Source organism: Sapajus apella, unplaced genomic scaffold (assembly GCF_009761245.1).
Source record: "Sapajus apella isolate SASKATOON/1434 unplaced genomic scaffold, GSC_monkey_1.0 scaffold9, whole genome shotgun sequence".
NCBI lineage: Eukaryota > Metazoa > Chordata > Mammalia > Primates > Cebidae > Sapajus > Sapajus apella.
Genome location: NW_022436949.1, coordinates 30,174,135 through 30,185,750, shown reverse-complemented (window position 1 = coordinate 30,185,750; position 11,616 = coordinate 30,174,135). Strand labels below are relative to the sequence as shown.

Below are 11,616 nucleotides of genomic sequence, written 5' to 3'. Positions count from 1 at the left end.
ACAAAAAATTCATAGTCATTTATGATATTATGTAATATATATGTTCCGAAAGCCACTTTCAACATACCAAAAAAAGAAGGTTTCAAATACATCAAATAGCATAAAACACTGTGCCGCAGAGAAGGAAGAAATGCATTTAAAGCACCGACGAAAATGGCGTGCAGTATAATTACCTCAAATTGCTGTTCGCTTGACACCCTGACACTAATTTTATTCAAGCCATTGGGAAATAAATGTTTTAAAAGCACTCCTTTCCGAATGCTGGAGCTAGTGGGGGCTGTGAGCTCGTTAAGGAAAGGAAAGGGTAAAGTTTCCAGCACGCAAAAAGAATCAAATAATCCATTTAAAATAAGCGTCTATGTAGATCGTCAGCCTTTTGTGCCCACATTTTTAACGCTTGCCCTGTACGTGGATTGATTTTTTTTTTCTTTCAGCATTCTCTAGCCAGATGGATTTTTGCTACTGCAGATCAGCAGAGGGTGTCAGATCTTTCAGAGTGCACCAGGCTGGAACGAGCAGAGCTTCTTAGCAACTCTCTTCTCCGCCCCCCTCCCTCATTCTCGCGCTCTCTTCCTCCCTCAGACAACTCGCCCCCCGCCCTCCGCCCCCCCTCCACGTAATTCCGAAAGAGCAGAAGAAAGAGAAGGAGAACAGGAAAAGAAGAGCTAGTAAGCGAGAGCGAAAGCACAGAAAAAAAAAAAAAAAAAAAAAAAAGGCTTAAGAGGACCGAAGGGGAGGAAAGGAAAAGGATGGACAACCACAAAACGCAGCGATTGCGGAAAATTTCCAGCGCCATTGGCTGGGCAGCGTGAGTCCTTCGGTCGGGCGTGATTTCAGCACCGGGGTGACTGGACAGCACCTCGGGGGGACTTCTGGGCAACCCGCAACCACAGCAAGAACTCCACCAGCAGCCTCAACAACAGACGCCGCGGAAAACCCTGCTTTGTATCAGAGAGGCAAGGTCAGTCCGACGCACAGCCATGCACAGGCGGTGCGCCCGTACTACGCTGCAAACCCTCTGCTTGTTTCTCTAACATGCACTTGCTTCTAATTACTAGCATTGTTTCATTTCTGATCAGTGAGGATCACTAGATGAGATTCTGTAAGGGTGTACTTTTAATTTATATGTATATATTTAACTTCTTTTTCTGTTATTTTTAAAGGGTTGTGGGGGAGTGGGGTTTTTTTCCTACTTTTTTTTTTTTTTTTTTTTTTTTTTTTTTTTTTTTTTTTTTTTTTTTGCTTGCCTTGCACTACGTGCCTGGATAGTTTGTGGATATAATTATTGACTGGCGTCTGGTCTATTGCAGTGCGGGGGGGTTAGGGAGGAAGGAATCCACCCCCACCCCCCCAAACCCTTTTCTTCTCCTTTCCTGGGTTCGGACATTGGAGCACTAAATGAACTTGAATTGTGTCTGTGGCGAGCAGGATGGTCGCTGTTACTTTGTGATGAGATCGGGGATGAATTGCTCGCTTTAAAAATGCTGCTTTGGATTCTGTTGCTGGAGACGTCTCTTTGTTTTGCCGCTGGAAACGTTACAGGGGACGTTTGCAAAGAGAAGATCTGTTCCTGCAATGAGATAGAAGGGGACCTACACGTAGACTGTGAAAAAAAGGGCTTCACAAGTCTGCAGCGGTTCACTGCCCCGACTTCCCAGTTTTACCATTTATTTCTGCATGGCAATTCCCTCACTCGACTTTTCCCTAATGAGTTCGCTAACTTTTATAATGCGGTTAGTTTGCACATGGAAAACAATGGCTTGCATGAAATTGTTCCGGGAGCTTTTCTGGGGCTGCAGCTGGTGAAAAGGCTGCACATCAACAACAACAAGATCAAGTCTTTTCGAAAGCAGACTTTTCTGGGGCTGGACGATCTGGAATACCTCCAGGCTGATTTTAATTTATTACGAGATATAGACCCGGGGGCCTTCCAGGACTTGAACAAGCTGGAGGTACTCATTTTAAATGACAATCTTATCAGCACCCTACCTGCCAACGTGTTCCAGTATGTGCCCATCACCCACCTCGACCTCCGGGGTAACAGGCTGAAAACGCTGCCCTATGAGGAGGTCTTGGAGCAAATCCCTGGTATTGCGGAGATCCTGTTAGAGGATAACCCTTGGGACTGCACCTGTGATCTGCTGTCCCTGAAAGAATGGCTGGAAAACATTCCTAAGAATGCTCTGATCGGTCGAGTGGTCTGCGAAGCCCCCACCAGACTGCAGGGTAAAGACCTCAATGAAACCACCGAACAGGACTTATGTCCTTTGAAAAACCGAGTGGATTCTAGTCTCCCTGCGCCCCCTGCCCAAGAAGAGACCTTTGCTCCTGGCCCCTTGCCAACTCCTTTCAAGACAAATGGGCAAGAGGATCATGCCACCCCAGGGTCTGCTCCAAACGGAGGTACAAAGATCCCAGGCAACTGGCAGATCAAAATCAGACCCACAGCAGCGATAGCGACGGGTAGCTCCAGAAACAAACCCTTAGCTAATAGTTTGCCCTGCCCTGGGGGCTGCAGCTGCGACCACATTCCAGGGGCAGGTTTAAAGATGAACTGCAACAACCGGAACGTGAGCAGCTTGGCTGATTTGAAGCCCAAGCTCTCCAATTTGCAGGAGCTTTTCCTACGAGATAACAAGATCCACAGCATCCGAAAATCGCACTTTGTGGATTACAAGAACCTCATTTTGTTGGATCTGGGCAACAATAACATCGCTACCGTGGAGAACAACACTTTCAAGAACCTTTTGGACCTCAGGTGGCTGTACATGGATAGCAATTACCTGGACACGCTGTCCCGGGAGAAATTCGCGGGGCTGCAGAACCTGGAGTACCTGAACGTGGAGTACAACGCGATCCAGCTCATCCTCCCGGGCACTTTCAATGCCATGCCCAAACTGAGGATCCTCATTCTCAACAACAACCTGCTGAGGTCCCTGCCCGTGGACGTGTTCGCTGGGGTCTCGCTCTCTAAACTCAGCCTGCACAACAATTATTTCATGTACCTCCCGGTGGCAGGGGTGCTGGACCAGTTAACCTCCATCATCCAGATAGACCTCCACGGAAACCCCTGGGAGTGCTCCTGCACCATTGTGCCTTTCAAGCAATGGGCAGAACGCTTGGGTTCCGAAGTGCTGATGAGCGACCTCAAGTGTGAGACGCCAGTGAACTTCTTTAGAAAGGATTTCATGCTCCTCTCCAATGACGAGATCTGCCCCCAGCTGTACGCTAGGATCTCGCCCACGTTAACTTCGCACAGTAAAAACAGCACTGGGTTGGCGGAGACCGGGACGCACTCCAACTCCTACCTAGACACCAGCAGGGTGTCCATCTCGGTGTTGGTCCCGGGACTGCTGCTGGTGTTTGTCACCTCCGCCTTCACCGTGGTGGGCATGCTCGTGTTTATCCTGAGGAACCGAAAGCGGTCCAAGAGACGAGATGCCAACTCCTCCGCGTCCGAGATTAATTCCCTACAGACAGTCTGTGACTCTTCCTACTGGCACAATGGGCCTTACAACGCAGATGGGGCCCACAGAGTGTATGACTGTGGCTCTCACTCGCTCTCAGACTAAGACCCCAGCCCCGGTAGGGGAGGGCAGAAGGAAGGCGATACATCCTCCCCCGCTGCAGGCACCCAGGGGACTGAAGGGGCGTGTACCCAAATTCCCGCGCCTCAGCCTGGATGGGTATAAGTAGATAAATAACTGTGAGCTCTCACACAACTGAGAGGGACTGACCCCTTCCTTAGCTCCCTCCTGGAAACAAAGAGCTGACTGTGGCGAGCTGGGAGAGCTCAGCCAGCTCGCTCTTTGCTGAGAGCCCCTTTTGACTGAAAGCCCAGCACGGACCCTGCTGGAAGAACTGACAGTGCCCTCGCCCTCGGCCCCGGGGCCTGTGGGGTTGGATGCCGCGGTTCTATACATATATACATATATCCACATCTATATAGAGAGATAGATATCTATTTTTCCCCTGTGGATTAGCCCCGTGATGGCTCCCTGTTGGCTACGCAGGGATGGGCAGTTGCACGAAGGCATGAATGTATTGTAAATAAGTAACTCTGACTTCTGACAAAAAAACAAAAAGTGCTGCATGGCTCGCATGGAATCCACGCGCTCCAGGGACTCTGCCCGCCCCCGCGACTGGAGACATCATCTCCTTCACAGCACCCACCCTCTTACCTGATAAGTTCCATCGTATCAAACTTTCTATAAACAAAATACAGTATAATCAGAAAGTGCCATTTCGCCATTATTTGTGATCGGTAGGCAGTTCAGAGCATACGTTTACTGTGAAAAAAAAATGTAAAGGTTTTATTTAAGACATTTGCATGGCTAGTCATCAGTCCGTTTTATGAGTTAACAATGTATTTTGTTGAGGGAAGTTTTTAGGGGTTGTTTTGGGTTCTTTTATTTTGATGGTGATGTTTTATTTTATTTTATTTTTTGAGGGGGACTTTTTAAAATACATATCCAATAATGCCTTCCATCTGAATGTAAAATAAGTACCCATGATTTCTATTATAGTATCAGTGTAATTATTTAAAAAATGATTTTGAGGCAGTTAAGCATGACCAATTAATGTCACTCTAGTGCTTAGGCTGCAATCCTATGGTAGCAATTCTGTGCTGGTATAAATCTTACTTATAAAGTAGGAAAAAAGAACCGAGGAAGCACGTGAAAACTTACTAATTCTATTTGAGGATTTTATAATGGCATATTTTTTCAGTATTAAAGTGAAAATGTTTTCAACTCTGGATCCTTACATTTTTCCAGCTTCATATTTGCAATTGGTAAATTGGATTTGCGGTGGAAGAGACAGGGGAGGGAAACGGTTGGGGGTAGATCCCTTCCTGAGCTACATTAAGGCTCTTTCTCTAATCGCCTTACTTAGCTTTTTACCCTTTAAGTAGCTCCTCTTCCCCTGCCCCCACCCCTAACCCCACCCCCACCCTAACTCAGACTTTACAGGCTTTGCCCAGTCCATAAAGGTCTTTCCCCAACACACCCCTTCGTTTTTTCCCTTCTCCAAATGCGGCAGTGAATCCCTTTATTAATACTGGAAATCCCTCTCTGCTGCTTTTGTTGGTGCTGCCCACACTGCAGATATATTAAGGATGTTAGGAGAGATTTGATTTAATTGACTCTGCCTAGATCGGTCTCATTAAACAGAATGGAGATTTCATTGGTCAGCACTCTTCAATGAGAGACAGACCTAATGACTGGCATTTGAGATGCTGCTAGCATTTTGAATTCAACATCTGCTGAAAACGGTAAAACTAATTAGTGCCCACCCACCTTCCCCGCCCCAGCAACTGCATATTGAAATTTGTTAAAGCACTCATCTTTATGTAAATTAATCATTATCCTAAAGAAGTGTTTCTCTCCCATCATCCGGATTTCTGGTTGTGGCCCAGCAATTAACAAAAACAGCATTGAACTATTAGAATTTTATGAACCGATGTAACTCTGGCCTCAATCATATTCCTCTGGGATTTCTAAACAACAGTTAAACTACAAAAAGCAAACAAAACCACATATATTGATGGAGTCTGCATTCCACCACATATCCACCCTTGAGAAATATGTCAAAAGACTGCAGACCATAGATTTTGTTTTTAATATAGGATTATAAATCAGCTAATGAAAGATCCCAGAGCAGTTGTAAGTAAATTTACCATCTAGAACTCATATTCTAAAGGGAAGTGATTTCCCAGAACAGTGATGTTCTGGAATATGTATTATTTATTTTAACACTTTTTAAATAAAATCTTTATTATAAACCATGACTATTCCTAAGGCCATTCATCATTTTCTCTCTTGATTCTTTTGTTTGTGGACTGCATTTCATGACGGTAAACCTGCAACCTAATCTCCTCTGTTATTATGGGTTGTTTTTTATTAATTTCTCACAGGATGGATTTTTTTTTTTTCTTTACGGAAAGTACAACCGGGTTCTTGATGAGCAATTGACAGATTTGTGATGGAAAAATTGGGGGAGAAGAGGCATACATTTGACAATGTTGTGACCTTTGGAAAGAGAAGAAAAAATGACAGATGTAGAAACAACATCTCTGGTGGAAGGTGACATTTAATGGCAGATATCTAGTGAGGTATGTTAGTAATTTTGAAACTGATACATGACTAATCTAGGTCAGGAAACTAGAACTTTGCATAGGAGGTGTGCATAGAGGCAAGAACTTTTCTTCATTTTAATTAAAAAGAAATTACAATATAGAAACCAAGGTTAAAGGAGTAAAATTATTTTTAAATAGTAGCTTCAATGGTTTTGAAGTAGTCATTGTGTGCCATGCATGTGCTAAGTGGTTTACATAATTATTTAATTTCTTAACCACAAGGCAGTTTAGTGAGATACTATTTCCATTATACAGATGAGAAAATCAAGGCTTCAGAAAAGTCAGCAGCAACTCTGGTCATACATAAGTAGTGGAGTAAAATTTAAAGTCAGTTTTCTTTGTATTCAAAGACCTTATATTTTGAGTGTGTAATCATATACATTTATCTGATCAAGTTCTTAACGCAATCTTTAAAAAATATGCATTTAGGAAAATACTATATAACAAATTAGGGACTCAGGTTGTATGTTCATAGCCAAGTATGTATTGGTGGCTCTTTATATTTCCGATATTTCTTGCAGCAACAGAAATTTGCCCTTCATTCAGTGGAAATAACTTCAGTGTGTTCTTCAAGAGTAGTATATAAGAAGACATAGCCCAAAAGAGAAAAAATGAGTGTGCTAAATGAGTTCATAAATTATAGATATTCAAATGATTGAAACCAAGTCATCTATATATTCTAAAATTTTAGGACTATCAGAATATTTTAATAATATATGTTAAAAATCTATGCACATAAGATATCCAATAATTTCATGTATAGGAATATTTATTATTTAAACTGGCAATGTTTTATTCATTTTGATAAAATTCCTGTAACAATTATGTAAGTAATATACGTTAGTTTTATACACATATATGTTAGATTAGTTTATAGGATACATAATACATTTGGTCTCACCATGTAACTTTAATTTTAAAGTACTTAGCATCTTCTCTTTGTTGTCTTTACATAAAATGCTCATATAACTGTAGTTGCTATGTGCATTAGTTGAGATATCTTGTTTCTAGTTAAATCATTCTGTAGTTTATCAAAGTAAAAGAGATTTTAGTTGTGCTCAATGGAAAAGGAGGAAAGAACAATCTTGTTTAGTTACATTGCTCAAGAGAAAGTAGTAGCTTCTGTGGCTGCTGCTGTAACTAAGAATATCCTAGAATTTAAGTTGTTGCCATAGAAATTTATTGTTTAACCATTTTTACATGCTTACGGGCCAAGAGGAGACTGAAATAGCTAATATAACTTGAACACAACAAGATTTTTTCTTAATATTTATATTAGATGTATGTAGAATTGTCAGGAATTTTAATATGTTGCAGTTATATTGGTGGTTATAAAGACAGTTTGTTAATTTAGCTTTTTCATATTTCAAATAATGTTATTTAGTAGATAGAGTGAGGTGGATGAATTTGCAAGGGTGATCATAGAAGTTTAGAACTTCCATGAAAATAGTGGTAACACTGAAAATAGTGGTTTCTAATTGAACAGTTTTGCTAACTAATTTATAAATCCCGTTTTTATTTGTATACTTAAAGAAAAATAGAAATATAAAGTGTGCTAAATATTTAATTTTAGCATGTATTAACTTTTGATTCATTTTCTCTATTATTGAAATCTATTCATTTAATCTAAAAGATGAACTCTGCATGATATCAACATAGTACGTGCATACTCAAGATTTTTAAATTATATGATTTACTTTAATGTGGCCCTGAACCATAAAGAGGTCTAAATTAAATACCTTTCTTATAATCTCCTGTCATTTTCTTTCATCTATAGTGTTACCAAGATGTTATTATAAAAACTAACATGAAGACTCTTCTTGACATTGCAAAGAAATCTGAGTGGTTTCATGAAGCCACCTATTAAAAACAAGTTTTGAAATGTGAGCTTAATTTGTTGTGACCTATCACAATTTTTTATGATCTATTAAAATTTGATCAGATTTCAGAAAAAATTTGAATAGTTAAGATAACAAATTAAATGTTTAAAAATTGTTTAAAAAAATGAAATAAACCACTGAAGAAATCATCTTTGATGATTAAGCCCAGTATAACACTTTTCCCTCAATTGACTAGCAATTTCACTTTATTGGCTTAGACCCCAATAGCCAACTAATTACTCTTTTCTCATTTACCCGATAATATATACTATGTTACAAACTTGAAATATGATTATTTTTTATACTTGAACTTCACACAAAGTTTATTGGAGAATTACCTAATTGTTTGAAGACTTTTGAATGTGTTAGACATAACTATTCAATTGGCAACATTAATTGGGCACTTGCCAAATGAAAAATATTATAGAAGCTCTGCTGGGAAAATACAATAAGCTAATTCAAACCTCAAGTAGTTTATGCCCTACAAAGGTGACATACATACATCATTGGAATTATAGCATAGTGCATGTCTGGCAGTGTTTGAAGAATGCCGCTAGAACATTTTGTGTTTCTTTCAAGTAATTTAGGTTTTGAGTCATTTGAAAAAGTATAATCATTACATCATCAGTTTTATTAGCTGGTGTAAATACTTGAAAATCTTAAACCAATGTTTTAAATGAAAGAAGTAATTTAATTACTTCAGTAGTCTTATTTTCATTTCTTTTTCTGTGAAATGGGAATAATTCCTGCTATTTTATAACTTCATAAAGAGTTTTTTAATAATCTTTCTAAAAAGAAGTAAGCATACCAGTTTTTATCAGGACAAGTGAATGACTGATAATTTTTCAATTTTAGTTATCTGCGAAATTAAACATGACACTGGAAAATTAAATAAAATCTTTTATAAGAAGTTTAGAGATAGTCTCTGGGCACTTAGGTTTGATTTGTGATATATATATATATATATATATTAGATTTAGATTATAGAAGCTTTCATATAACATTGTATAAAATTTTACAATTTTACTGTAAAGCTAATAATCTCCTTGCTATTTTTCATTTAGTAAAACTTATTCAATTACTTAGTAGTAATGTCCAGATGCACAAGTCCAAGGGCTTAACAAGCAGAAAGGAGTAAGCTGAGGCACGCATTTACTCACTTATATGTCTTATTCTCTTTGCTTCCAACTCCATTTCTTTTCTTGGCAGAAGAATACAGGAAGGAAACATGCTCAGCTGTAGCATATCGATAGAAAAAGTCAATATATAGTGAAAAATGAAAGTGCCTCAAACATAGATGATAAATGGCCACTCCACAGCATTATCAAAGAATCAGTCTTTTGCTTCCCAGGAAAGGAGGATAAGCGGAAAAGGATCACTAGCACCATAAACAATAATGGCTGTTACCAGATTCTGTGACATTGTGCACTTTTCCATTTTAAATCAATATCTTGTTTAACATTTCCAAGCTGCATATGAAAGAAAAAAGAAATGCACATTATTATCATAGTAATAGAATTTTGATAATATTCTGTGCTTATATAGAATTTACTGCCTCTTCCATAAAATAATAAGATTATAAAATAGGAATTTGAAATTATGCATTGCCGCCATACAGTTGTAGACTCTGTACCTTTTAGTCCAGGTATTATTATTTATTTAAAAACCTGTCATATAATTAAAATAATCCTACATGACTAAATTATTATATCTGAAATATTTTGTTCTGTTAAATATGAAATGGTATCATACAAAAATTATGTGCTAATTTATGTCCAGTTAGATAAATTTTATAGCGAATCTGATTCAGTTGTGTTCCAGTTAACTTTACTTCATTGGGCATATTCACCGTCAGTGTGTTTTTTGGTAGCTTATACAGTAAATGGTTGGATATGGCATTTCCATAACTAAGTTGATATTAACATCAGTGAACTCAGTGTTTCTAAATCATGGATGTAAATTGGCTTAACTAGTTATCAAATGAATATGAAGAGGTTGAAATGACTAAATTACTTAAGTAAATACTTTAATGCTGTTAATCCCTCTGTTTGCTGAATGACTAAATGTTTTCCTAAATCTCAGCACATCCTTTAATGACAGAACCGTTAATTTTTTTCTTGATCAGAAAATGTTATTTTTTTATTTTTTAGCAATGTTTAATTGGATGATATTTGTATTTTTCACCATACCAGTCATCTCTCCAACAATCAAATTTCCTGTGACTAGCAGTAATCTCCAAGAATTGAATTACATGGAATGTCATGTTACTGTTTTAACTCAAAATTTATAACATCAAATTAAGAAGAAAGTAAGATGAGAGCACATTGGAATATTATTTGCATGAGCATGACATTAATAGCCATTCAAAAGATATTTATGCTATAATATTTTACAAAATAGAACATTTTTTCAGTATTTTTACATGGATAGCTAGTATTTTGCCTTTTAAATTTCCATTCCTGTAAGCCCAATTTACACACCTGAAGGGTAATTAAATGTATATGTTGATGAAAAGAGTCAAACTCTGTAAAATATTTTAAGAGATTTATTCTGAGCCAAATATGAGTGCCCATGGCCTGTTACACAGCCCTCAGGAAGTGCTGAGAACATGTGCCCAAAGTGGTTGGGGTACAGCTTGGTTTTATATATTTTAGGGAGGCATGAGACATCAATCAGATACATTTAAGAAATACATTGGTTGGGCTCAGAAAGGCGGGCCAACTCAAAGCTGAGGCTTCCAGGGTACAGGTAAATTTAAACACTTTCTGGTTGACAGTTGGTTGAGTTTATCTGAAAACCCGGGATCAATGGAAAGGAATGTTCAGGTTAAGATAAAGGATTATGGAGACCAAGTTTTATTGTGCAGAGGGATCTCAGAAGACTTCAGAGAGAGAGCAGGTTGTAAAATGTTTCTTACAAGGCCTAAAACAATGCCTGGCTCTTAGTTGATTATCTCTTGGATCTGGAAAAAAAGGAAGGAAAACAAAGGGGATTCCTTTTTTTTTTTTTTTTTTATTTTTTTTTTTTTTGAGACGGAGTTTCACTCTTGTTACCCAGGCTGGAGTGCAATGGCGTGATCTCGGCTCACCGCAACCTCCACCTCCTAGGTTCAGGCAATTCTCCTGCCTCAGCCTCCTGAGTAGCTGGGATTACAGGCATGCGCCACAATGCCCAGCTAATTTTTTGTATTTTTAGTAGAGACGGGGTTTCACCATGTTGACCAGGATGGTCTCGATCCCTTGACCTCGTGATCCACCCGCCTCGGCCTCCCAAAGTGCTGGGATTACAGGCTTGAGCCACCGTGCCCGGCACAAAGGGGATTCTTTATAGGACATGGGTTTTTTCCCACAAGAGATTTTGCAGGCAATTTCAAGGTATGGCAAGGAAATATGTTTTGGGATTAAATATTTTTCCTTGTCTTGTAATGTTATGCCAGAGTCAGACTGAAAAGCAAGTCACAATATATAGGGTCAGATAAAACCCATCTGATGAGAATTTATAGTTTGTAGCACACAACTCCCTTAGGTAGAAATTTGGGCAAGATAAAAAATTCTGACTTTAGTCCTCACATAGACTGGAAACAGGATTATTCTCTTTTAT

At 38.8% G+C, this 11,616-nt stretch overlaps 1 protein-coding gene across 1 annotated transcript; it reads left to right on the top strand.

The window, feature by feature from the left end:
- Positions 1-430: 430 nt before the first annotated feature.
- On the top strand, positions 431-6,043 carry SLITRK1 (SLIT and NTRK like family member 1). The gene is made up of 2 exons (XM_032277463.1): positions 431-961; positions 1,429-6,043. Exon 2 carries the CDS (start codon positions 1,482-1,484, stop codon positions 3,570-3,572), a length of 2,091 nt encoding a protein of 696 aa, XP_032133354.1. The 5' UTR covers positions 431-961; positions 1,429-1,481; the 3' UTR covers positions 3,573-6,043.
- The last annotated feature ends 5,573 nt before the right edge of the window (positions 6,044-11,616 follow it).